This window comes from Juglans regia, chromosome 7 (genome assembly GCF_001411555.2).
Source record: "Juglans regia cultivar Chandler chromosome 7, Walnut 2.0, whole genome shotgun sequence".
In the NCBI taxonomy this organism is placed as follows: Eukaryota; Viridiplantae; Streptophyta; class Magnoliopsida; order Fagales; family Juglandaceae; genus Juglans; species Juglans regia.
Window position 1 is genome coordinate 35829719 of NC_049907.1, and position 26556 is coordinate 35856274.

The window sequence follows — 26556 nt, forward strand, 5'->3', positions numbered from 1 at the left end:
CTCGACCGGTAAAACGTATGGTTTCATTTGGGACACAAGTTTCCACAATCTTTTGACGTCACCAGATTTTCCATTCCTATGTATTTTAATCTATTATTAAATTAATTTCAGGAAGAAAAATAAATAAAGTAATAGAGAATAGAGGCTCCAGATGATGACTATCGACTTACGAAGGACACGAGCAGAGGAATAGAAGAAGCCATTGTTTTTGAAATGAGATAAAATTTGAAATAAAAAGTCAAATAAAATATTATTAAAATATTTTTTAAATATTATTTTTATTTTTAGATTTAAAAAAATAAAATTATTTATTTTATTTTATATAAAAATTTGATAAAATTGTAATTATTATATGAGATAAGATGAATCAAGAAAAATTGTGAAAATAAACAAAGTCAAAAAAATGCTCATTTGTCTATAGTTTTGCTCCCTCATCGCTCGTGTATTTTATTATGTTTATTTATTTAACAATTAAGAAAATTTTGTAATTTTTTTAAATATATAAATATATTTAAAAGATAATTAAAAAAAATACAATTTGCAGGAGCACGCCCAATGGTAGACGCTGTTAACATGCAACATAAATTTAAGTTTTTGAAATAATTAATAATTTAACATAATATCAAAACGCCCAATGGTAGAGTTTGATCGACGGTGTTAAGGCTATATTGTAGTAGTATTTTCTATGCATTTCAATTTCAGGATTGGTTTGTTTAAGTAATAATCAAAGTACTCGCCCGTGATTATGTAGTAATCATCAAATTTATTCAACAAGGATGCTAATTTCTGCATACAGTCTTCCCAATCACATTGCCTTACAAAAGTGATTCCCTAATCTCAGACTTGTCTTCTTCTGTATGCAAATAATTTTCACTTGACACACTTGGTAAGCCAATTTAGCATGTCCAAATGGGCCTCTTCAGCACTCCTGACAGCCAACTCATCCTCAACTTTGTACCTCACTGTCCATCCATGAGCCACACCAGGGAATATTTTTACCAAGCTATCGAACTGGAAGAAAAAAATAAGAGAAATACTCTAGTTACAAAGTGATTATATAAAAGTAATCCCACAAGCTGGTGTGTCTAAATGCAATTTGTCTTATTGTAATGTTACTTTTATTGTAAAGTAGATCTGACGGATCACATGAAGCTATACAGTTTACAAGATTACTTTTGTGTAATCCCTTTGTGACTGTAGCACTCCTCTAAAAATAATAGGAAGTTAATAAAATGGAAGTCATTTGTTAGTTATAACATGTAAAGCAGAAACTGAAAATTACACTATTTGTTAGTTAGGATGTTAATAATATGCAACTCATTTGTTGTTAGTTTTGACATGAAAAGAAAACTGAAAAATTACTTAATTTTTTGTCGTGGGAAGAAATTAATAGCATCTTTTACAAATGTGGCCAGAAATTATAACCGGACTTCGTTAAAGTGCTTGAATTCATACACGAGTAACTGGCAAATGCAATCCATTTGAACTAAAAATGAATATTTGAAGTTACAGAACTTAAGAATCACGAGGAGAGAATCAGGGAATGGATTTTTCTTGGGGCTTACCTCAGATTTTACAGACAACTTCTCCCCAAACTGTTTCATTTGTTCCGGTGGGGAAACATGGTCCTTTTCAGCTCCCAATATGGCAATAGGAACCTTCACATCTGAACAAGTGAACCTTCGCGTCTGAGACAACATGCCATGGGAAACAGAAATTATGCATGAGATTGAAAAGTGGGAGCCCTACCATTGATGTCATCTTCTGTGACCCGACTGGGATGCAACAGAACTGCAGCCTTGATGTCCGTAGAACTCGCTAATTTTACTGCTACCTTCCCTGAAATATATGCAGGAAAACTCCTCGTTTCAAAGAATCCCAGCGTCAAGTTCTTCATCAAAGTCAAACTGGAAGTAATCATTTACCTCCCCAGCAAAAACCCGCAGCCCCTATGGCAGAAGCACCTTTACTCTTCAGAGCTGCAATAATGGCTTTGGCATCTTCATATCCTTTATCCTAGAATATAAATGTCTTGAAATTAAGCTCAAAGTCAACAGGAAGACAATGAAGCGTTCCATCTTAACTTAGGTCCCAAACAAAACATGTATAAATGTGTAATAGTCTGTCAATTTGGACATCAAAGGCAAACTGAAATGCGCCCTGGTTGTCTTATTTTATTCTTCCATGAATTTTCTATGCTACCTCAAAGATTGGTACTGAGAAGCAAGAAACTAACTGTGTTGTGAGCTTTTCCCCATGATTCTCGATCAAACTGAGGGTCATCAAACCTAATAATGGGGTCACCGAAGAAAAAATCAGGAACTGCCACAAAAAATCCTGCTGCTGCGACTTTGTCTGCAAGTTTCCTTCACAGTGACACCAACGCATGATATTAATATCATATAATTAGGAGTAACTTTCAATTGAATGCATGAGTGTTGATTATTTTCTACAACTTGGATTTTTGAATGATGAATAAGAAAGTGATGCAGAACACAAATTGCTCTAAGACACAGTATATGGTGGTTAAGTTCAATTCAATTTCTTAGTAAAAGATAATATATATGATAAATGATAGCATGTAAAAAAGTTTTGACAAGTTATAGCATGCAAAAAATAATCTATGAGGATTTGATATCATTTGGCTTGAGTAGATAAATTATTGTGAAGATATTATTAAGATGTACTTATATATATATATGTATATATATAAAGATATTATTAAGACGTGAATGACTGCAATCCAGAGAAGACTAGTCAACCTCCAGGAAAAGAAGAGTGAACTAGAACCCTTTCTTCAGCCAATACAGTCATGAGAACCCCATAATGGTAATTTACACTCTTGAACTTGATATTGCCTTGTATAAGTTCATTTTCTAATCTTCTTGGGTACTTCCTGTGTACTCGGGCAACGCCTTTCATTATGTTTCAATAAAATTTTACTTTTACCTATAAAAAAAGTTCATTTTCTAATATCCATTAACAATGATGTCAAAATGTTTGATATCACTACATATTAAGGCGATTTCCCTAAAATCCCAAATCCTGGAGGAGCCAAGGTCAATCACTATAACAACCAAGAAAAATTCCGACTAAGCTAGCTGGTCCTTATAAATCTATCTTCTTTTTCTCTTCATTTGTGTCCTAATTTGCTTATTTTAGTATTGAAGGTTGTCACAAATATCTTCCCTCTTTATTTTAAGTGGAAATCCTCATTGAAGACCATTGGAATTTATGTAGAAACTTGAATGCAATATATATAGAAGTAATAAAACATAGTTCCATGTCCAACCAAGATTACTCGAACAATTTCGACAGAAGTGCATACACTTAGGGGAGGGGCCCCCCGCCCCTGCTGGGCTGGGCGGGGAACCCCACCCGCTCATGCGAAGGCCACCTCGCAGGGGAAACGAGGGCTCCTTGGAGCCCCCCCCCCCCCCCCCCCCCTCTCTTTTCTCAGCACCCCGCTCCTTGTTTTTAGGCCCAGCCCAAAACATATATATATAAATTAATTTTTTTTAAAACAACGACGTCGCTTGGGGGGTGGGTGCTCAGCACCTCCCTCCTCCTCAAGTGATTCTCTTCCCCTCTCTCTCTCTCTCTCTCCCCTCAAATTTCTCTCTAGTCCTCTCAAATTTCTCTCTAGTCCTCTCAGTCTTTGCTCTTAGCCTCGCCGCAGCCTGACTCCACCCTCCGCCCATGCGGGGGGGTGGGAAGGGGGCAACCCCACCCCGTAGGTTGCGGATAGCATCCCTGCTGATACACTTGCAATTCACTTTAGAGAGAGGATTCTTTTAGCCCATGCCACTTGATTAGCATTTTGAGATGGGAGTTACACAGAAATTTTCAAATAGTAGGCTATGGACCCTTTATAAGTTCAAATTCCATATTCCCTCAACTAAGGTAGTTTCAATCTGCTACCACTACCGGTACTAAAATCCTAACATGAATGTATATAACTATTATCTGCCTTTAACTATCTATCTTTGTCTCCAGAAGTATTCCAACTTCCTTCCTCCTAATCAATCTCTCATATTGATTATAGGTATGATCCACCTTGATCCAACCATTTGTAATCTTCATTTTCCGAGTAAAAAGTAGCTATCGCTATCTATTACTCAATAATGGTTAATTTTCCGATGGGAACGTGTTTCACATTTAAGTATTCATTTTGAACAACTTATCAAGTTGAAGTATAAAATTTAATCCGGGAAGACAGAGAAATTGCCGTACCTTAAATTCGGTGCTTCATACCCTGCAAAACATGACATACTAAAAATAATCAATATGTTGTATATATATATATATATATATATATATAATTAAAAAAAAAAAATCGGCTGTGAAATTACCACATATTTAAAAAGCTTAAGCTGATTAGATGTGATAGATTTAATAATTTGTATTCTTTCTTAACACTCTTCCGCCCGTGTGGTCAAACCTCACCAGCATGTAAAATATTTAATTAAATATGATAAATTGGGGTCAGGTTCAAACTCAAAACCTTTAAGAGCACTCTCATTGGATTAATTAAAGTTAAAGTATATTTTTGATGAATGCAAGATGAATTTAGCATTTAGCTACTACATTCACATAAGTTTCTATATTGGAATAGCCATTTTTTCATTATATGATAATAAAATAATATAAGATAAATTTAACTTTGACTATTCACATCAAATCTCCAAATTAGATTATTCATTTATTCATTATATAGTAATGAGTAATTAATAATTTTAAAAATTTTTTAATTTTTTTAATTATGAATTTATTTTATTTTATCATATTTTACTATTCATAATATTATATATTAATTAATAATTGTATTCTAATTATATTTTTTCAATTGTCATTTAAAATTGAGAGAGAAATAATTGATATTAAAAAGAGAGAGAAACAAATAATATAAAAAGGATTTGATGAATGAATAGTGTGTTCCAAATTTAAAAATTAGTTTGGATATTACTGTGGAATATAGGAAATTCAATGTGAGCAATTTACTGACCTAATAGCTAAATTTTTATTGGATTTAACTTTTAACTAATCCAATGAGAATGCAACAGGTAAAATCATTGCATATTCCAAAAGCTTAAGCTGGTTCCACAAGTAGGTTTAATTATTTGTATTATATTATTAACACACTCGTCTTGCTATGCTTGACCTACTGGATAAGGAAGAATACTCATCTTGCTGTGTTAACCTACTGGAATATCGAAGAACGCATATACTCGAAGTCGTGAAATGGTTATCATGAAAAATGCAAACTTCAACAAAATTTGACAGTTCCAATAAGGTAGTGAAACTTCCATGAGTATAAAGAAGAAGAAGGGAAATTAGAAATGAAGCAAAAGAGGAGAAATCGGTACCAAAGACATCGGAAATGAGAAGAATGGCGAGCTTAGAGTGGGGAGGGCCAGCGAGATAGGTTTGAAGGCCTCCAAGGTCTTGGACGTTCCCTGCTCCAGAGGTTGGGCTAAGGCTCGGTGGGTTCTCAAAGCACTGAGAGCTTGACATCTTACAAAATGCGACTGAATCGTCTATCAGAGAGACTGTGAGTGCATCGGACGAGAAAGAGAGAGACAAAGAACTGAAGAGGTGGAGCGAAAGATGAAATAGAGCATTAAGGACGTAAGTGCTTACGTCACATGAAAAGGAAAAAGGTCCCATTTTAATGGATGCGATTTATTAAGAAGGATCCTACGGTACCAAATTGGAACCTCATTATAAAAAAATGCTAAATTTTATCTTCTTTTGTCCGAAATTTGTTTTTTAGTTTTTAATTTTTAACAAGAGGTTAGTTGAAAAGAGGAATGAAAATATTCTCATTAGTCATTATTTATTATTTTATATTTTATATTTTATAAAAAATATTTTTATTTTTATATTCTATAAAAAATAATCTCATTTTATGAAAAATTTGTAAATATAAAATATAAAAGTGATTAATAATTGATGTATAGTAAATTTTTAAAAATAAATTAGAAGAAAATAAATCTATAAAGTGATATAGTTTCATGTGATTTATTAAATTTATTTTATAATAAAAATAATTTTACAATCTAACACATTACATTAAATTATATTATTTTATAAATTTATTTTTATATAATCATTTTATGATTAAAATATTTCTCTTTTATTTTTTTAAGAAGGGTTACATTTGTACATAAGACTTACTTAATAAAGTTTACCTGCTGACGTAGTCTAAACTACATAAATTTGTAAATTTTTTTATACAAGATTTTTGTGTAAGCAAGCCATTTTTATCAAGCACCAATTCTAACATCTTCCGAAAGGAAAAACAGAGGCAAAAATACAGGCAATTAGCATTGGGGGGATAATTTTGTATATCAATCAGTACTTCAGGGCACCATGCAAAGGTGGTTGGTTCATCGGCTAGCTAGCTTGTCGAATGGCTAGATCAATCCCTCAAGCGGACTATGTGGTGGTTCTCCATCTCGTAAGGGTGGCTCAAGTCTGCAATACACTACTTTACATGCAGTCTTCAAACCACATTGTCTTACAAACATGCTCCTAATCTTAGAGTTGTCCTCTTTATGCAAACAATTTTCACTTAACATACTTGTCCAAATGGGCCTCTTCAGCACTCCTGACAGCCGACTCATCCTCTACTTTGTACATCATTGTCCATCCATGAGCCATTCCAGGGAATATTTTTACAAAGCTTTCGAACTGAAAGATAAAAATAATAGGAAGTTAATAAAGATGGAAGCCATTTACATGCAAAGAAGAAAACTGACAATTACTTCCTTCTGTCATGAGAAGAAACAGAGTATCTTCTTCAAATATAACGGGGCTTTGTTAAAGTGCTAGAGTTCATACACGACTAAATTACGAGTACAATCTATTTGAACTAAAAGCGAATATTTGAAGTTACAGAAGTTAAGAATCATAGGGAGGAAGTCAAAGAATGGATTTTTGTTAGGGCTTACCTCAGATTTTACCGACAACTTCTCCCCAAACTGTTTCAATTGTTCCGGTGGTGAAACATGGTCAGCTCCCAGTATAGCAATAGGAACCTTGACATCTGAACAAGTGAACCTTAGCGTCTGAGACAACTTGCCATGGGAAACAGAAATTAAGCATGAGACTGAAAAGTGGGAGCTCTACCATTGATGTCATCTTCTGTGACCCGGCTGGGATGCAACAGAACTGCAGCCTTGATGTCAGTAGAACTGACTAATTTGACTGCTACCTTACCTGAAATATATGCAGCAAAACTCCTCCTTTCAAAGAATTGCTGCCTTAATTTCTTCATCAGAGTTAAATTGGAAATAATCAATACCTCCCCAGCAAAAACCCGCAGCCCCTATGGCAGAAGCACCTTTACTCTTCAGAGCTGCAATAATGGGTTAGGCATCTTCATATCCTTTATCCTAGAAGATAAATGTATTCAGGTTAAGCACAAAACAGTCGGGAAGATTCAAGTTGTACACACTAGACAATGAAGCATTCTATCTTAACTTAGGTCCCAAACAAAACATGTATATGTGTAATAGTATGTCAATTTGGATGTCAAAGGTAAACTGATATATGCGCCCTGGTTTGTCTGAGAAAAAAGAAACTAACTGTGTGGTGAGCTCTTCCCCATGATTCTCGATCAAACTGAGGGTCATCAAACTTAACAATGGGATCACCAAAGAAAAAATCGGGAACTGCCACAAAAATTCCTGCTGCTGCGACTTTGTCCGCAAGTTTCCTTCACAGTGAGACAGCACGTGATTTTTTACTTTTCGATGAGTAATGAAGGATTTTACTGATGAAAATAATAGGCATAGCTCATATACATAGGAGTCATAGGACATATTCTATGATTTTAATATCATAGAATTAGAAATAACTTTAAATTGAATGCATGAATGTACATTATTTTCTACAACTGGGATTTTTAGATGATAATGTGCATTATTGGACTTCATATCACCTTATATAAGTTCATTTTCTAATATCCATTAACAATGATGTCAAAATGATAAAGGCATAACACGCTTGGTGTTGCTAAATACTCAGGGTCATAAGTTTGCTATCATCCATTGACTTAATTTTCTCAGAGCTAGGAGAAATTAAGACAATTTCTCTATTTTTTCTTTCTCCTGAGATAAAGCAGCATGCAGAAAGGTGATTTCCCTAAAATCCCAAATCCTACAGAAGGCAAGGTTGATCACTATAACCAAAAAAAAACCCTTACCAGCTAAGCTAGCTGGTCCTTTAAATCTTCTTCTTTTTCACTTCATTTGTGTCTTAATATGCTAATCATGTTTGTATTGAAGGTTGTCACAAAAATATGCTCTCTTTATTTCGCATGACAATTCCCATCGAAGAACATTGGAGTTTAATGTAGAAATTTGAACACAAGATGTAAAGAAGTAATCAAACATGGCTCCAAATTAACCAACATCACTTGCAATTCGCTTTTAGAGAGAGGATTCTTTTAGCCCATGCCACTTAATTGATTAGCTTCTTCAGATAGAAGTTACACAGGACTTTTCAAATGGTAGGCTATATATGCCATACGGACCTCTTCATAAATTCAAATTCCATACTCCCTCCACTAAGGAATGTAGTTTCAAATTCCATATTCCTAATATGAGTATGATAATTGTCAATTTATATCTATTAAAAATAAGAAGCACTACTGAGTACTGAACCCCTATGCGCACATAGATACATATATCAGAAACTACATCCTGCAATCCATCCTGAGAATATATGATTGGTATATGAATGGCGTATGTCTACAGGTACTACTGAGTGTGGGAAGTTTCATTCATATATATTAAAACTGCAATCCATCCTGTAGCAGAAACTTGTATGCATGTCCTTATTTTCAGATGTAGATATATATCTCTGTCTCCACAAGTATTCCCACTTCCTGCCTCCCAGAATCAGTCTCTCGGAATGATAGTGATCGGTCCACCTTGATCCAACCATTTGTAATCTTCATTTTCCCAGAAAAAAAGTAGCCATCTCTATCTATTACGCTATAATGGCTAATTTTCTGAATGGAGACGAGTTCGCATTTAAGAATTCATTTTAAACAGTTTATCAAGCTGAAGTGACAATATTTCATCAGGGAAGACGGAGAAATCACACCGTACCTTAAATTTGGTGCTTCATACCCTGCAAAAATGACATCCTACATATAATCAAATTGTTGTTTTTTTTTTACTTCTACAAACTACTACGCCCTGATCATATTTTTATTCAACTATGATGAGGTGACATAGCTCATCAAACTTTGACATACCCAGTATATAAGGTATTACGACTCTTATGAGTATAAATATGAAAAAGAAGAGGAGAAATCGGTACCAAAAGCATCAGAAATGAGAAGAATGGCGAGCTTAGAGTGGAGAGGACTGGTGAGATAGGTTTGAAGGCCACCAAGCTCTTGGACGGTCCCCGTTAGAAATGTAAAAACAGTGTATGTAAAACACCAAGAGCAAAACAATAGAGGAGGTTTGGAAAGGGTTGAATTTTTATATTTCCTTGTGTATTTCTGTCTGTAAAGAGTGTGGCTATTTATAGCATTACATGAATATCACTAGCATACAAAAGGGCACTGCTATGCGCACTACTAACCAACTTTTTTTTTACAAAAATGAAAAATGAGCAAATGACATACAAAGGACAGAGTTGTGCATATAAAACAAAACTTCATGCTTCAGAATTTTCTTCTATCATTCCCCTTGGTTCGTCCTTTTTCTCCTCTCTACTGACTTGCCATCCAGTGCTGATATGGGTGAGAGTGACTGTTCTTGCCTTTCCAACTCAGCAGCTCCATTCCTCTTCAATAGCCCCCCCGCAAGATGGAGAAGAGATATCTACTACTCCCATCTTGAGCATGCAAGAATAGAAACTTTGGGAGTCCAAAGCTTTGGTTAGTATGTCTGCCATTTGTGATTTACTAGATATATGTTTTGTAATAATGCTTCCTTCTTGTATCTTGTCTCAAATTAGGTGGCAATCAAGCTCTATATGCTTGGTTCTTTCATGGAAGACAGGGTTGGTGACTATGTATAAAGCTGACTTGTTATCACAGTAAAGGAAAGCAGCTTGGAAATGTTCAACTTGTAAGTCCTCGAACAAATATTTGAGCCATGTCAATTCACAACATAGATTAGCCATAGCCCTATACTCTGCCTCTGAGGATGATCTGGAAACAACATGTTGTTTTTTGGATTTCCAATACACTAGTGATTCACCAATTAACACACAATACCCTGTCATGCTATCAGGACAAGCTCCCCAGTCTGAATCACTGTACCCATGTAGCTGTAGCTTTGAATTTCTTGGATAAAATAACCCTTGGCTTGGTGCCCTTTTGATGTATCTTAGGATCTTGTGTGCTGTATGTAGATGTGGGACCCGAGGGCTATCCATAAATTGACTTAATACCTGGACTGCATATGAAATATCAAGCCTAGTTATTTTCAAGTATAGCAATCGACCAACTAGCCTTTTGTAAATTATTGGTTCTGGGAGGAGCTCTCTTTCCTCCTTGCTCAACTTCATGTTTTGATTCATAGGGATTTTAGCCGGTGTAGACCCAATGGTCCCTGAGTCACTTAGAATGTCTAGAGCATACTTCCTCTGGCATATATGAATCCCATCTTCAGACTTGGCCACCTCAATTCCAAGGAAAAATTTCAGCTTGCCTAAGTCTTTGATTCTGAATTTTTCATGAAGGGTGGTTTTGAGATAGTTTTTTTTTTATAAGTAAAATAAGACTTTATTAAATCACCAAAGTAACACGATACAAAGAAAATGCCCTGTTTATGTAGGCATGTTGGAAACTAGGAATTCATGAAGGTCCATGCCATTTAAGTCTACAGCAATGGCCCAAGTACAAAGAGTTCTAAAAAATAACAATTTTAGCTCCTCCACAGATCTCTCTTTGTCTTCAAAAGTCCTCTCATTTCGTTCCTGCCATAGACACCACATAATACAGATAGAGATCATCTTCCACATTACTTTAATATGTCTCACCCCACGGATAGAATTCCAGCAAGCCAATACATCCAAAACTGTTTCCGGCATCACCCACGCCATATCCATCCTTTTAAACACTTCGTCCCAAATAGCCTTAGCTATCTCACAGTGTAAAAGTAAATGATTTACCAACTCACCCCCGCTTTTACACATACAACACCAATCTGCAATAATTATCCTCCTCTTTCTTAGATTATCCGTAGTGAGGATCTTACCCAAAGACGCTATCCACACAAAGAAAGAGGCTTTGGGAGGAGCCTTATGAAGCCAAAGCTTTCTCCAATGAATCTGTATCTCTGGCTCTTGTGTGAGAACCTTATAGAAAGAGCGAGCTGAGAATACCTCTTTCCCTGCAGGATGCCAGCACAACTCATCTTCCTGCTGAATGTTCGGTCGAACAGAATATAAGAGGCTATAAAATTCTACAAAACTTTCCATCTCCCAATCATGTGCCGCCCGGTTGAAATTGATGTTCCAGTGAATGTTTCTACCTGAGACTGAGACTTCCATAACCTCCGCCACTGTGGCATCTTTGTTACTTGCAATCAAGAAAAGAGACGGAAACAGATCTAGTAGTACACTGGTACTACACCATGCATCCTTCCAAAATCTAATCTTGACACCTGTCCCCAAGTGCAATCTAGTGTATCGTTGGAAAACCTCCCATCCTCTTCTAATGTATTTCCATAACCCCTTACCCGCTGTTCCTCTAACTTCTTTGGTACACCACCCCTCCCCTAGATCACCATATTTGCTTTCAATCACAGTCTTCCATAAGGCCTCTGGTTCCTTGGTATATCTCCACAACCATTTGCCTAGTAAAGCCCGATTAAAAACTCTCAAATTTCTGACACCCAAACTGCCATTGGAGATAGGCCGACATACCATCTCCCACTTAACTAAGTGGAATTTAAACTCATCTCCCAAGCCTCCCCACAGAAAGTCTCTCTATAACTTCTCAAGTCTACCCGCCACACTTGCCGGTACAAGGAATAAGGATAAAAAGTAGGTGGGAAGGTTGGAAAGTGTACTTTTGATTAAAGTAGTCCCACCCCATTTCGACAAATACATTCTCTTCCACTCTGCTAATCTCCTCTCTACTTTTTCAATCACTGTATCCCATATCATACGAGACTTCGGTGCTATACCCAATGGCAATCCCAAGTAAGTCATAGGTAAAGACGCAATTTTACACCCCATAATGCCCGTCAAATCCCTTATATCTTGAACTTCTCCAATCGGTACCAACTCAGATTTATCATAATTCACTTTCAAGCCAGATACTGCTTCAAAACACAGCAGCAATGCCTTCACCGCCCTTAACTGAGCGTGATCAGCCTCACACATGATAAGCGTATCATTTGCAAAGAACAGGTGAGGAACAGTTGTAATACCCCTACTCGGTGATCCAATCTGGAAACCACTGATGGAACCATTAGTCACTAAGGCTGAGATCATCCTACTCAATGCCTCCATAACAATGACAAAAAGTAAAGGAGATAACGGATCCCCTTGTCTCAAGCCACGAGAGCTTGGGAAGAAACCCTCTGGGCTACCATTAATCAACACCTAGAACCGTACTGTAGAAATACACCATCTGATCCATGACCTCCACCTCTCACCAAACCCACACCTACCCAGTAAATAAAGAAGGAAATCCCAATTAACATGATCGTATGCCTTTTCCATATCTAATTTGCACATAATCCCTGCTTTGCCCATCTTCAATCTACTGTCGAAGCATTCACTAGCAATAAGAGCCGCATCAAGGATCTGTCTACCCTTAACAAAAGCATTTTGTGGTTTGGAAACAATCTTCCCCAATATCCCACTTAATCGATTTGCAAGCACTTTTGCAATGATCTTATAAGCACCATTCACTAAGCTTATAGGCCGAAAATCTGTGATCTCAATGGCCCCTACGTTTTTAGGGATTAGTGCAAAAAAAGTAGTGTTAAGACTTTTCTCAAACTTTCCTAACAAGAAAAACTCTTGAAATACCTTCAAAAGATCCGCTTTAATCACCTCCCAACACTCTTGGAAAAAACCCATAGAGAAACCATCCGGTCCGGGAGCCTTATCTTTTGCCATCTTTCTTACCACTTCAAATACCTCTTCCTCTTCAAAAGCCCTCTCCAATCTGGTAACATCCCCTGGTTCAATAGTGTCAAAAGCCAAACCATCTAACGTAGGCCTCCAACCCACCTCTTCCATGAGAAGCTTTTTAAAGAAAACAACCACATGGTCTTGGATAACCTCTTCTTCTCTATTTTCAACCCATTCAATTCTCAATACTTCAATGTTATTATTTCTTCTATGTGAGTTTGCAATTCTATGGAAAAACTTCATACTCCGGTCCCCTTCCTTCAACCAAAGAGCTCTTGATTTTTGGCGCCATGAGATTTCTTCCTGTAAGATTAACCTCTCAAGATCAGCAACCAACAAAACTTTTTGTGCTTGTTCCTCTTCATTTAGTGGCCTCCCTTCTTGTAGCCTTTCGAAATACTGAATTTCCATCAACTTGGAATTTTTGTTCTCCTCCACATTTCCAAAAGCTTGTTTATTCCACTCCTTTAGATCCTTTTTTAAGGCTTTCAGTTTATTTGCAAAAATGAAACTGGATGTACCTTCAAATTGATACGAAGTCCACCATCTTTTAACCCTTTTCACAAAACCTTCTGACTTCAACCACATATTTTCAAACTTAAAATACATTCTGCTGTTACGAACACCTCCACAATCCAGTAGAATAGGCCAATGATCTGAAGTTATACGACTCAAACCCTTTTGCCATACATCCGGAAAATGGCTTTCAAACTCAGAAGAAATTAGAAAATGATCCAAGCGGGACCACGTCTGATTATTTGACCAAGTAGCTGGACCCCCTGCTAATGGAAGATCTACCAAGTTTAAATCAAAGATAAACTCTGAGAACTCCAGGCTTGCTGGTCTCAATCTTCTACTTCCCAGACTTTCACTCTAGAAGCGCACCACATTGAAATCCCTCCCAATACACCAAGGGAGGTTCCACCAACTTTGTACCCCTGCAAGTTCATCCCATAATATACTTCTATTGACATCTAAGTTAGGCCCATACACTCCTGCAAATGCCCACAAGAAATCATCTGATACACTTTTAAAAGAACAAGCTACCATATATCTCCATATGTACTCCTCCACTTTCTCTACTACCCGTCTATCCCACATTATCACAACTCCTCCCGAAGCCCCTGAAGAGGCCAAATATACCCAATCCACATAAATATTACTCCATAAACTCCGAATAATCCTCCTACTAATCAACTTCAGCTTTGTCTCTTGTAAACATACTATGTCCGCTTTCCATTCACGAAGTAGACGACGAATCCGAAGATGCTTCTCTACCTCGTTTAGACCCCGGACATTCCATGATAAAATCTTAGACTTCAATGGAGAACATTCAGCCCCTTCCCATTTGCCTTATTCCTACTAGAACTTGCTTCCGAGTTCATCGACCATATTAATCTTTTTAATTCCCGACTCTTCTGTTTTTGAGATAGTTAATGCTTTCAATGCAATCACTAGCTACTATAATATCATCCACATATACCAAAATGGTTGTGAATGAAATTTTAGTGCTCTTGGTAAACAAGCTGTAATCAGCTTTAGACTGTGTGAATCCTTGTTCAACAATAAAATTAGAAAGCTTAGAATATCATTGTCGTGATGCTTGTTTCAATCCATATAAACTCTTATTTAATTTGCACACTTTCTTACTATCATCATTGGAATAACTGGGAGGAAGTTCCATATACACCTCCTCATCTAACTCACCATGCAAAAATGCATTGTTTGCATCAAATTGGAAAAGGCCGCATCAATTTATTGCTACTACAGCCAAGAGGGTTCTGACAGTGACAAGTTTAGCCACAGGTGAGAAAGTCTTATGGTAGTCTAGTCCTTCTTGTTGGGTGTATTCCTTTGCTACTAGTCTTGCTTTAAGCCTCTCTACAGTCCCATCAGCTTTAAACTTAACCTTATAAACCCATTTACACCCAATTGCTTCCTTATCCGGTGGTAAATTAACTAAGGCCCAAGTGTTATTAAGTTCAAGAGCTTCTATTTCAGCTCTCATGGTTGTGCACCATTCAGCTGAATTTTTGGCTTCCTGATAAGTTCTAGGTTCAAGTTAGGATGTAATTGAGGCAACAAAAGCTCTATGCATATTGGACAACTTTTCATATGAAACACTATCACTGAGAGGATAAGCACTACCTGAGGGATTCTTGCCTTTCTATTTTTCCAACATTTGAGATGGGTGAAGAGAGGTCACCTGCTGACATATGAAATCCTACAAGTGGGAAGGTGCTCTTCGAACCCTTGTTGACCTCCTAGGCAAGTGACTGATAGGTATGGTATTTGATGCATAGTCATGAGTAGCAGAATATTGATGGCTGGTTTCTGACTCAGTTTGAGAGAAAGTATCAAGAACTTCCTATTCAGAGATGGTATTTTGAGAGTTTGCTTCAGTTTCTTTAGGAATGTTTGAGGTAGTGGTGATAGATTCTGTAAAAATGGTAGGGATTTGAGTAAAACTGATATTGTTTTGGTTTGATTCCACATGAGTGTCAGTGAGGATTTTATTTTTGTAAGGGAAAACATTTTCATAGAAAACCACATTTCTAGAAACAAATATTCTCTTGGTTTCAAGGTCTAGCAAAGTATATATTTTAATCCCAAAGGGGCATCCCAAAAACACACACCTCTTTGCTCTAGGGTCAAATTTATGCCTTCCATTAACAATGGTTATAGCAAAAGCTAGACAGCCAAAAACTTTAAGGTGTGTGTAACTGGTTTCTTTTTTAACAGAATCTTATAAGAGCTTTTATTGCTCAACATAGGTGAAGGTGTCCTGTTTATGATATGCACAGCAGTTAAAATACAATGATTCCAATATTTTAAGGGAATGCTACTTTGGAATCTTAATGCCCTGGTTGTATTTAAAATATGTTGGTGTTTTCTTTCCACCACAGCATTTTGCTGTGGCATCTCAACACAACTTCTTTGATGTATGATGCCCTTTTTGAGATAAAAATCCTTCATGTTAAACTCCCCTCCATTATCACTCCGAATGGTTTTTATTTTGGTCTCAAATTGAGTCTCTATCATAGCACAAAAGCTTTGAAGGGTGATGGTGGCATCAGATTTCAGTTTCAACATATAAGTCCAAGCGCATCTACTAAAATCATCCACAATAGTTAAGAAGTATTTTGAACCATCACTGCCAGTTTCATTGCAAGGACTCCAAATGTCACAATGTAATAATTCAAAACAATTTTCTGTTTTGTATGTGCTTATAGGAAATGGTAGTTTGTGGAGCTTGGCTAAAGGACATATGGAACAAAGTTTTTCACTAGGATTTTTTGAAAAATGAACATCACCATCTATGTTAGAAATTGAGTAAGAAGAATGTCCTAGTCTATAATGCCAAACATCAAAATTTTGGTCATTGTTGGTGACTGAAGTAGAAATTGGGAGTGAAGATAATGGACTCATTTTGCCCAAGGCATCTGACAAGGCTGAGGGAGAGACTTCCCTTTGCAGTATATGGTACAGCCCTTGCCTCACTTCACCCATGCCAATCGTCCTCCAAACTGAAAGGTTCTGTATGTAGCAGAAATGAGGAAAGAAAATCAAACAAAAATAAAGTGTTTGAGTTAGTTTTCTAGCAGAAATCAAGTTGAAAATGAAGCTAGGAACACAAAGAGCATCCTAAAGGGTTAGAGAGTTTGTAATTCTTACTATTCCTATGTGAGTAACAGCAGCTATATTACCATTAGGTAGAGCAATAGAATGAGAACCTTGTGATTGAATTGAAGAGAACAGTGAAGGAGAACAGATCATGTGATCTGTTGCACCTGTGTCAATGATCCATTCAATTTATTTGAAGGCTTAGAATTAAAAATAGACATACATAATGACATACCAGAAATTTGATGAACATTTCCATCAGAAGACGAGGAAGCAAAAATGCTTTGAACATTGTTGGCAGAGGGGTTTGAGTGTAAAGGACTTGTGGCTGGTTTGAGCAAAGCCAGGAGCTGTGAGTATTGTTCTTGGCTTAAGGACACTTGAGACTTGTCATTTACCAAATCCTGGGCAGAAGTTGGAGATGCAGTGGCTTGGTTTGCTGAAGATCTGTTCCTCCCATCAAACTTGTGAGTTGATGGGTATCCATGAAGCTTAAAACACTTGTTTGCAGTATGACCTGGAATTTGACAGTGAGAACAAACTGGTTTGCTTGGGTTAGCCTTAAAGCATCTTTCTAGAGAGTGTCCTGATATTTTGCAAAAAGAACAATAATAACAATCCCTCTTTTGTGTAGAAATGTTTGGTTTACCACCTTCCTTGTAGTTTCCTCGAGTAAACATTGCCATGGAGTTATGCACAGGTCCCTTAGTAGATATTTCCCTTCTTTTCTCCTCTTGTTGTATTATGGAGTAAACCTCATCAAGACTAGGGAAAGGTTTGATTAAGTGGATTTGAGCTTTGATTCCCTTATAAGAATCATTCAAGCCCATTAAAAATTTCATAACCCAGTCCCTTTGTTGATTTTGTACAACTATTTTTAGATCCCCACAATTGCAACTAGGAATGACCTCATAGTTCAAAAGTTCATCCAACAAAGTTTTGAGTTTGGAAAAGTAAACACTTACAGCATCTTGGTTCTGCATTAGCATGGTTATAGCATGCTTAATCTAAAAAATCCGAGGAGTATTTTGTTGAGCAAAACGTTGTTCTAACTCAAGCCAAAGTTGGTGTGCTGTTTTTGCATACACTGTGCTGCACTTGATATCAACAACCATGGTATTTTGCATCCAAGTAATCACAATGTCATTACAATGCAGCCAATGTTCCATGAGGGGGTCATTTGAATCAATTGGTTCACATAGACTTCCATCAATGAAGCTGAGCTTATTTTTTATTCTTAATGCTCTCTTCATTGATTGAGCCCATGAGTAATAGTTACTGGCATCCAAGCTATGAGTAACAAGCATGGAGCCAGTACCATCATTGGTGCCAATGTAGTATGGGCTGCTTGGGTAAGTAGGGTCTTTGTTGGGATTGGGTTTCTGAGTTGCTATCTTGGTTTTGGGTTTCTGAGTTGCTATCTTCCATAACCTGTCTCTAATACCATGTTAGAAATGTAAAAACAGTGTATGTAAAACACCAAGAGCAAAACAATGGAGGAGGTTTGGAAAGGGTTGAATTTCTATATTTCCTTATGTATTTCTCTGTACAGAGTGTGGCTATTTATAGCATTACATGAATATCACTAGCATACAAAAGGGCACTATTGTGCGCACTACTAACCAACTTTATTTTTATAGAAATGAAAAAGGAGCAAATGACAGATAAAGGACAGAGCTGTGCATATAAAACAAAACTTCATGCTTCAGAATTTTCTTCTCTCATTCCCCTTGGTTTGTACTTTTTCTCCTCTCTGCTGACTTGCCATCCAGTGCTAATGTGGGTTAGAGTGACTGTTCTTGCCTTTCCAACTCAGCAGCTCCATTGCTCTTCAACAGTCCCTGCTCCCGAGGTTGAGCTAAGGTTCGGTGGGTTCTCAAAGGACTGAGAGCTCGACACTTTAAAAAATGCGACTGAATCAGAGAGTCTGTGAGCGTTGATGACAAGCCAGAGAGACAGAGGTCACAAAGAAGTGGAGCGGGAGACGAAATAGAACATTGAGAACGCAAGTACTTGCGCCACAATAAAGCTGGGGAAAGATCAAAGGTCCCAATTTAATGGATAGGGTTTATTAAGAAGGATCCTACGGTATCGAAATTGCCACGCCATTAGGAAAAAAAAAAAGATGCTAACGGTTATTGAACTGCATTATAAGCCGAGAATGTTCCGTACCTCGATTTTACAATGTTTTGTTAATGAAAAAAAGGTAATTTGCCCACCAAATATACTTGACCGTTAGAAAAAAAAAATTATTTAATAATTAAGAAAATGATTTTAAGTGTAGTGATATATTTTTTTATTTTTTTAAAATATTTAAATATATTAAAAAAATATAAAAAAAGTTACAAAATACAACTATCAGTCAAGTAAAGTGGGCTACTCTGAGCGGTAGAGTAGCCCGACTCTTTGTTAATTGTACAAATAAGTCAACATACCACTTGTACAAAACAATCCATCATTTCACTTTATCTCCTCAATTTTACTGAATCCCTCTTTCATCAACGCTCTCTCTCTCCTCAAACTCTCTCATTAAGAGTGCTCTCTCTCCTCAAACTCTCTCTCATCTCATCATCGGACCCCTCATTCTCTCACTTCAATTTTTTTTTTAATTTTTTCTTTTCTCCTCATCAAACTCCATTCTTGCTCATCATTTCACTTTCTCATTATTTTCATCTATCATTTCACTCTCTCTCATCTCATCAGACTCCCCTCTCTCTCATCAATCTATCTCTCATCTCATCAAACTCTTATCTTTCTCTTCAAATTATTTTTAATTTTTTCTTTTCTTTTTATCAAATCCCCCCTCTCTCTCTCACCATTTCACTCTCTCTCTTATCTCATCTCATCAAACTCCTCTCTCTTATCAAGTTCTCTCTTATTTTTGTTAAGATCTCTCCTATTTTTGTCATTAGGAAGAAGAGATAGAGAGAGAAAAAAAAAAGTCCACAGGTGTAGGAAGGGAATACTTGCGGATGAAAAGAATATTTCTTCGTCCAAAATCGGTTCCTTTGAGGTGATTCACGTGTCTAATATAATACCTTCGACCAATCAATCCAATGATTTGGTTGCTAAAAAAGAGAAAATATTAATAAAAAAGAACAGAAAAAGCTAAATAGTCCACAACCTGACCCAACTTGAACAGGCCTTTTCTAGCCCACCATCCACTTGGAGTGGGCCGACCACCACCATGCACGGGTGATTCATCGGCTAGCTTGATGGATGGCCGAATCGATCCTCAAGTGGACTTGTATGTGGTGGGTCTCCATCTCATACAGGGCCCCCAAACCTGTAAAACTGATGTTTGCTTTTTAAAAAAAGACACGTTCATGTGAAGAAAGAAATCAGAAAATTAAACGAATTAAAGGGCAAAATAGCAAAAGAATAAAAAAAAAAAAAAACAATGACTCAGCATATCATGATTCCAGCTTCTCGTTTTCTAGTTCTTCGACTAAGTGAAAGTTTGGAATCTCGATGCAAAATATAATTTATAGTTTAAGTAATGAGTTTTATTATTAAAAAATTATTTATTATTTAATAATTATATGTTTAAAGTAATTTTAAGCATAATACGTTTATTTGAAAATAAATTAAAAAAATACTTTCTGATATAGAAATTACAATTATTTAAATTTTTAAAAAATATGATCATATTTTTAAAAGTTTGAAAGTTATAATTATTTAAAAATTATATGGATATTTTCGTCCATTAACAATCTTTTTAAAATTCAAATTATATTCTACATTATTTGTAAACACATTTGATAGTTTTTATTAAATTTATTTTTTAATTTATTTGAGATTAAAATTACTTTAATATGTAACATCTTAATTTTTTCATTAAAAAACTTTCAAGACTATTAAAGACTTTTTAAGACTTCCAACGGCAACTTCAAACAAGCTTTTTTAACACTTTCATAGTTTCATATCTTATATTATAAAAATTACATATTCTCTTGTACATTCGCATACGTACAATGATTTTGATTTTGATTTTATTTGCTCGTCTATGGTACTTCTACACACATATATGAGCCTATTTTTTTATATTATTTTGCTTATTTGTATCTTTCTTGATAAGTACATGTGAGGAGGACCAACCAGACATGACCGTACGTGTTCGGCCAAAATAACATGCAGGCCGAACGTGTTTTTTCCTTCCCCGCCGGTCTTCACATTTTGACTTGGAGACGATATATCCATTTCGAAATGTCGTTAAGCTCTTGGATTCTGGTACAAGTTGGGCACAATTGAATATGATGTATTTTTCTTAAAGAATACTGAATACTGCATTTCTTATATTTTTGAAGGCATTCATGGGAAAGTTCATGATCCCATTATTTTATGATCTTTTTTTATTGTTGAAGGAAGTGAAGTTGGAGTAGGACTTGAAGCATAATCATCATAATCAATTCAATAAATTACAGAGGAAATTACACTTTTTACTCCCAGAATACCGCAAATTTATCATTTTGGACCTGCAACTATCAAAACTTTTAACTTACATTCTAACTTCCTTGTTTTTTCAAAATTTGCACATTTGATTAAGATTTGACTGTCAATATGAATGAGAAATTGGCCACGTGGTAAAATCTAATTAATGATATTTTATGGGGTGAAAACTGAAAAGTGTAATTTTCTGTATAATTAATTAATCCATTTTGTTGTTGTGTATTATCCCAAAAAGGTTTTAATTTTAGTGAGTGGGGGCTTAATTTTTTTGTATGGTGCTGCTCCCTTATGCGGAAGAGCATCTCTTTTATTTCCCCCCGTATGCCTGGCTTTCTTAAGTGCTGTTGTCTGTTGTGTAATTACGTAGGATGCAAAATCTCCATCTTCAGGGGATTCTCCCTCCCATTGCCCCTCTTCTAAAAGGAGTTAGTGGGCCTATGCAGAGTATTTAGCTCATGAGCATAATTCACCCACAAAACAACCTACGTGTGGAGAAAGCGAACAGTAGGAGGCAGATGAGACTCGCCACCTTGACGCCTCTCCAATGATATCCTACTATTGGAAACTTGCGTAGGCAGGTGAGCGAGAAATATGGAGAACCCTGATCTCCTCATAATAGGCATGGAAGGGCTTAACAAGGAATGCCCGCAGAGTAAAATGAGTCAGGAAACCACATCGCATTAATGGCGCCACTCCCCAGACTCTACGCTGCATTAATGACTCCACTCCATAAGTCATGCCGCATTAAAGAATTCAGACTAAGCGAACCGTTGAAGGGACATGAGCTCCCTGAAGTCAGGAACGAGCTATCCCCACCTAGAAATCTAGTATAAAAGTCAACTTCCAAGTACAAAGAACTCTCTCTGATTCCTCTAAGTTTACGTAAAAACTACTGAGGAGATATATTGACTTTAGCATCAAAGATTCCCTGGCCTCCACCAAAGTCTCTCACTCTCCATGTTTTCTCAATTGTGCAGGTGAAAGACTCAAGATCCAAGTTCCTAGAATTCGATCCAAAGGCGTACGAAACACGACGTTAACAAGGGAGTCAAGTATCGTGTCTCCACAGACTTGCCTCATCCATAGCCTCAGTCAACGAGACTGACGAGAAGATCATGGGAGGCAAGTACCGTGTCTCCACGGACTTGCTTTAACCCTCACCTCAGTCTACGAGGCTAACGAGAAGATCAGGGAAGCCAAGTATTGTGTCTCCAAGGACTTGCCTTCTCCCTTGTCTTAGTCTACGAGGTCGACAAGAAGATCAAGGGAAACAAGTATTTTCCATGGACTTGCCTCATCCTTTGCCTCAGTCTACGAGATCGATGATAAGATCTAGGGTGCCAAGTACCGTGTCTCCACGGATTTGCTTTAACCATCACCTCAATTTACGAGGTCGACGAGAAGATCAGAGGAGCTAAGTATTGTGTCTCTACAGACTTGCAGCATCATCCATTGCCTCAGTTTACAAAGCCAGCAAGAATACGTGGGAGTCAAGTACCGTGTCTCCAAGGACTTGCTTATCCCTCGCGTAAAATACGCTAGGTCGACAGAAGAAAAAGTTGAGGAAAAAAAACATTAAGGGAGAAACAAACATTCAAGGACAAGCAATAAAGAAAATCGAGGAGGGGACACTGGGCTGCTACCTGCCCTAGCACCCTCCATGTGAAGTATCTTCCCCTTGCCTACGGGAGGAGGGCTCAGCGAACGCTTTCGAGCCGGGGTGGCTTTGGATTGCATAGGAATGATGCGGTCATAAAAAATGGTGTAACCGAAAGGAGGTAAAAATGCCCTTATATTTTTCTCCCTAAGGAGAGCCTCCAAGAGGACATCGAATGAGTGATTCTTTACTCATTCTCTGACCAGAGCAATACGACGTAACTCCTTTGGAGAAGCCTTAGGCCATATTGCTTTGTTGTCAAGAACTACTCCCATATGGCCTGAACATGGAACTTATGATGATTCACCTGCCCGACCGAAAATTTCAATCCTCGGCCGAACACGAAGAAAAATTTGGAGGTCCAATCTTTGACCTTGCGATAACGCTGTTCCAAAGAGACGAGTGCGTGCATCGCCCTGAAACTGCAAGTGTTCCCCTCAAGTTTTATGAGGTTGTTAGTCACGAGAAACTCGTGGTAAGTAAAGTCAGCGTGCTCTGGGACTGATTTCAACAAAACTCGCTACCAACGGAGGCAACAACACAACAAAATCCTCCAAGCATTTGGGTGGAGTTGAGAGGGGGCCAATTCGAGACCATCTAGTAGGTCATGGACAGGATGAGGGAAATGTAACCTCAGCCAGTAAGAGAACATGCTGGGTAAAAGGGAACCATTCGAGACATAACCCTCATCGTTGATAGCCCCCTCACATGGTCCAAGAGCCTAAAAAACCACCTTCTTCGAGACATGAAAGGTGGAAACTAGTGACAAAAAGAACTCAGGCAGTGATGTTTGAATGCCAGTTGTGACCGATATAGAATTGATTCGCGATGCGAACCTTGGGCTAGTCCAATTCCCCAAGAATCTTGGGTTGCACAACCTTTTTGGGAGCCATTGACATTGAAGTTGAGAATAGCAATGGAGAGGAAAATGAGTTGACCAAAGAGATTGAGAAGACTAGAGCGTAAAAAAAGGAAGGAGAAGGGCAAAGAAGGGGGTTCTAACGACGAAGGGGGGAATTTAAATAGACCCCAACGACGGTCAACATCCCAAAGTCATGGGAACACACGCGCCCCACAAAATTGGCAAGACGTGCATGAATCTCGCAGCGTGTACTGAATGATGCGAGGCGAGTGCGGGAAACTAATAGCATGAAGACAAAGACAAGAAAGAATTCCGATCGGACCAGTCCGATAAGCGGGGTAACTGTAAAGGAGTTTTCCTTCCCATTGGCCCGTATAGCAAGCCCACGAGGAACCACTGGGGAAGTAAGTCAGAAAGCTCAACCAAGCCTAGTCAAGCCCAACACCCCTTCTCAAAAAGGAGTCAGTGGGTCTCTGCAGAATACTCGACCCATAAGTAAAACCCACCCACGAAGCAACTCACGTGTGGGGAAAGCGGACGGTAGAGGCAAATGAGACTCGCTATCCTGACACCTCCCCGATGACACCCTACACTCGGGAACCTGTGTAGTCAGGTGGGCAGGAAATAGAGGAAACCCTTGATCTCTTGACAACATACATGGAAGAGCTTAACAAGGAATGTCCACAGAATAAAGTGAGTTAGGGAGTCACACCGCATTAATGGTGCCACTCCTCAGACTCTACGCCTCATTAATGACGCTGCCCTAGAAGCAACGCCGCATTAAAAAATTTTGACTGAGTAAATAGTTGAAGGGACATGGGCTCCCCAAAGTCTGGTATGAGCTGTCCCCACCCAGAAACCTAATATAAAAGTCGACTCTTATGTATAAAGAACTCTATCTGATTCCTCTAAACTCACGCACAAACTATTAAAGAGATATACTAACTTTAAAATCGGAGACTCCCCAGACTCCACCAAGGTCCCCTACTCTTCGTATTTTCTCAAATATGTAAGTGAAAGACTCAAGATCCGAATTGCTGAAACTCATTCCAAAAGTGTACAAAACACGACGTTAACATTCAGAGTCTTAATTACATCGTTGGTTTGCATTTGAGGGTTCCTTTCATTGTCTTATTGGGCACTGTTTTCTCAGCCTTCACGTAAGGATTAAAAACCAAGAAACTATACAACGGATAAACGTCTGAGACTAATCAGTAAGGTGTTAAAATATCCCGGTTGGTGTTAAAAGATTATAAAACCAACCATTTATACTGCTGATTAACTTTTCTCGACATGGAGTTCTTGTTTTTTTAATTGCCAATACATGGTTAAAGATTACAAAGGATATATGATGCTATGAGAAACTCTAACTGCATGCAGCATGCTTGCCATTTAGGCATTTATTTTGGGTTTCCTTCTGCATCACTTTTGCGTGCGGGGTGGGGTATACCAATCAAGTGCTGCATTCAAGCACACATCATTGTACTGTTACTTGATTCCTTGCTGCTATTTTCTCTGTGCATCAAGATATGGCACCAAACAGATCGAAAGTGGGAATCTCTGCAATTATCTATTTCAAGTAGATTTTGTAATTAAGAGATGGTAGAAATAATATGTGGATCTGTAGAGAATCTTAATGCAGAGGGAGTTTTTTTGACATCAGGTGATAGTAGACTTGCTTCTCAAACCATCCCCTCCAAAGGCATCGAGTGCTTGAAATCTTTAATAATTAATACAGCAACCTCTTATAGATATCAGACAAATTAAAAGTTAGCTTGTTAGCTTTAACAGATTTTTTTGACTTTTTTCCACCTGTGGGATTGTGTTTTCTTCCTCGTAATGATCCCCTTTTCATGTGATTACCCACCTTTAATGATAAGGATAAAGATGGCCCAACATTGTAATATTATCATGATTCATGAATACCAATTACCAAGTCATTTCATTTTCCAAATGAGCTGCTGCAGTGATTTCTGTTCTCTCTTTTGTCATGTCATGAAGAAGGTACTGTGTCCCATCCCCTATAGCAAAATAGATTAGGGGTACTGTGTCCCATCCCCTATTAGCTAACTGCTTTTATAGATTCCAATTCCTCGAGTATATTAAATAAAATTAAAATATTTTATTTTCAAATTGTTAGATAATATCATTTACATGATTAGATTTGATTAATAAGATTTAAAATTTATATTTTAAATTAAATTATATCATGTAAGTAGTATAGAAGACTTAGGTCTAGTTTGGATGGTAAATTAAAATGAGATAAAAGTTAAATAAAATATTATTAGAATAAAATTATATTTATTTTAAAATTTGAAAAAATTGAATTATTTATTATATTTTATTTAAAATTTTAAAAAAATTATAATAATTAAATAAGATATATAAGATAAGTTAAAATAATTTTACTTTTCAAACTGAGCCTTAGAATAGTAGTATTTATAACAATTATATTACCAAAGCCTATTGTCTATAACAGAATATTAAATTCGGTTGCTTGGGGGATACCAACCTACCAAAATTCTTTTCTTTTATTTATTAGTTATCCCATTTACATGCAGATGAGACATTTTCCTCTTTATTGAAAAATACATGCACTATAATTGAAAAAAAAAAAAAAAATGTGGTTGCTCTATTCTTTTCATTTAATTGGGTTTTGTCCTTTCTGCACATTCCCAATTATGATTGCTTCCCTTTGCCGTTTTGGTTGTGGTGGGAAGGCACCCTCTTTTACAGGCATTCCTGAATCTATGCAAAGTATATACAAAATACAAAGATGATATGCTTTTCTCTCTCTCTCTCTCTATCTCACACACACACATCATCCTAAACATAAAGAAAAGGG

At 37.1% G+C, this 26556-nt stretch overlaps 1 protein-coding gene and 1 pseudogene across 2 annotated transcripts; both read right to left on the reverse strand.

Annotated features, from left to right (window-relative positions):
- Positions 1 to 743: 743 nt before the first annotated feature.
- LOC108995091 (endo-1,3;1,4-beta-D-glucanase-like) lies at positions 744 to 5590 on the reverse strand. Of its 2 annotated transcripts, none has more exons than XM_018970596.2 (7): positions 5367 to 5590; positions 4234 to 4255; positions 2237 to 2288; positions 1926 to 2016; positions 1750 to 1839; positions 1566 to 1666; positions 744 to 1011 (listed from the first exon to the last, which is right to left on the reverse strand). In XM_018970596.2, the coding sequence occupies exons 1-7, from the start codon at positions 5512 to 5514 to the stop codon at positions 871 to 873; spliced, it is 645 nt and encodes a 214-aa protein (XP_018826141.1). In that variant the 5' UTR covers positions 5515 to 5590; the 3' UTR covers positions 744 to 870. The 2 variants fall into 2 exon arrangements, with proteins under 2 accessions (XP_018826141.1, XP_018826140.1); XM_018970595.2 differs by having other exon boundaries at positions 2237 to 2366; positions 5367 to 5589.
- A 956-nt stretch (positions 5591 to 6546) lies between these two features.
- LOC108994989 lies at positions 6547 to 19932 on the reverse strand (annotated as a pseudogene).
- Positions 19933 to 26556: the final 6624 nt, after the last annotated feature.

What these genes read in the sequence shown, in the direction of transcription:
- LOC108995091 (XM_018970595.2), bottom strand. Translation starts at nt 5,514, where the DNA reads ATGTCAAGCTCTCAGTGCTTTGAGAACCCACCGAGCCTTAGCCCAACC. An exon ending in GGGGAAAAGCTCACAACACA is followed by an intron (nt 2,017 to 2,236) that starts GTTAGTTTCTTG and finishes TTTATATTCTAG; the next exon opens with GATAAAGGATATGAAGATGC. An exon ending in AGTTGTCTGTAAAATCTGAG is followed by an intron (nt 1,012 to 1,565) that starts GTAAGCCCCAAG and finishes TTTTTCTTCCAG; the next exon opens with TTCGATAGCTTGGTAAAAAT.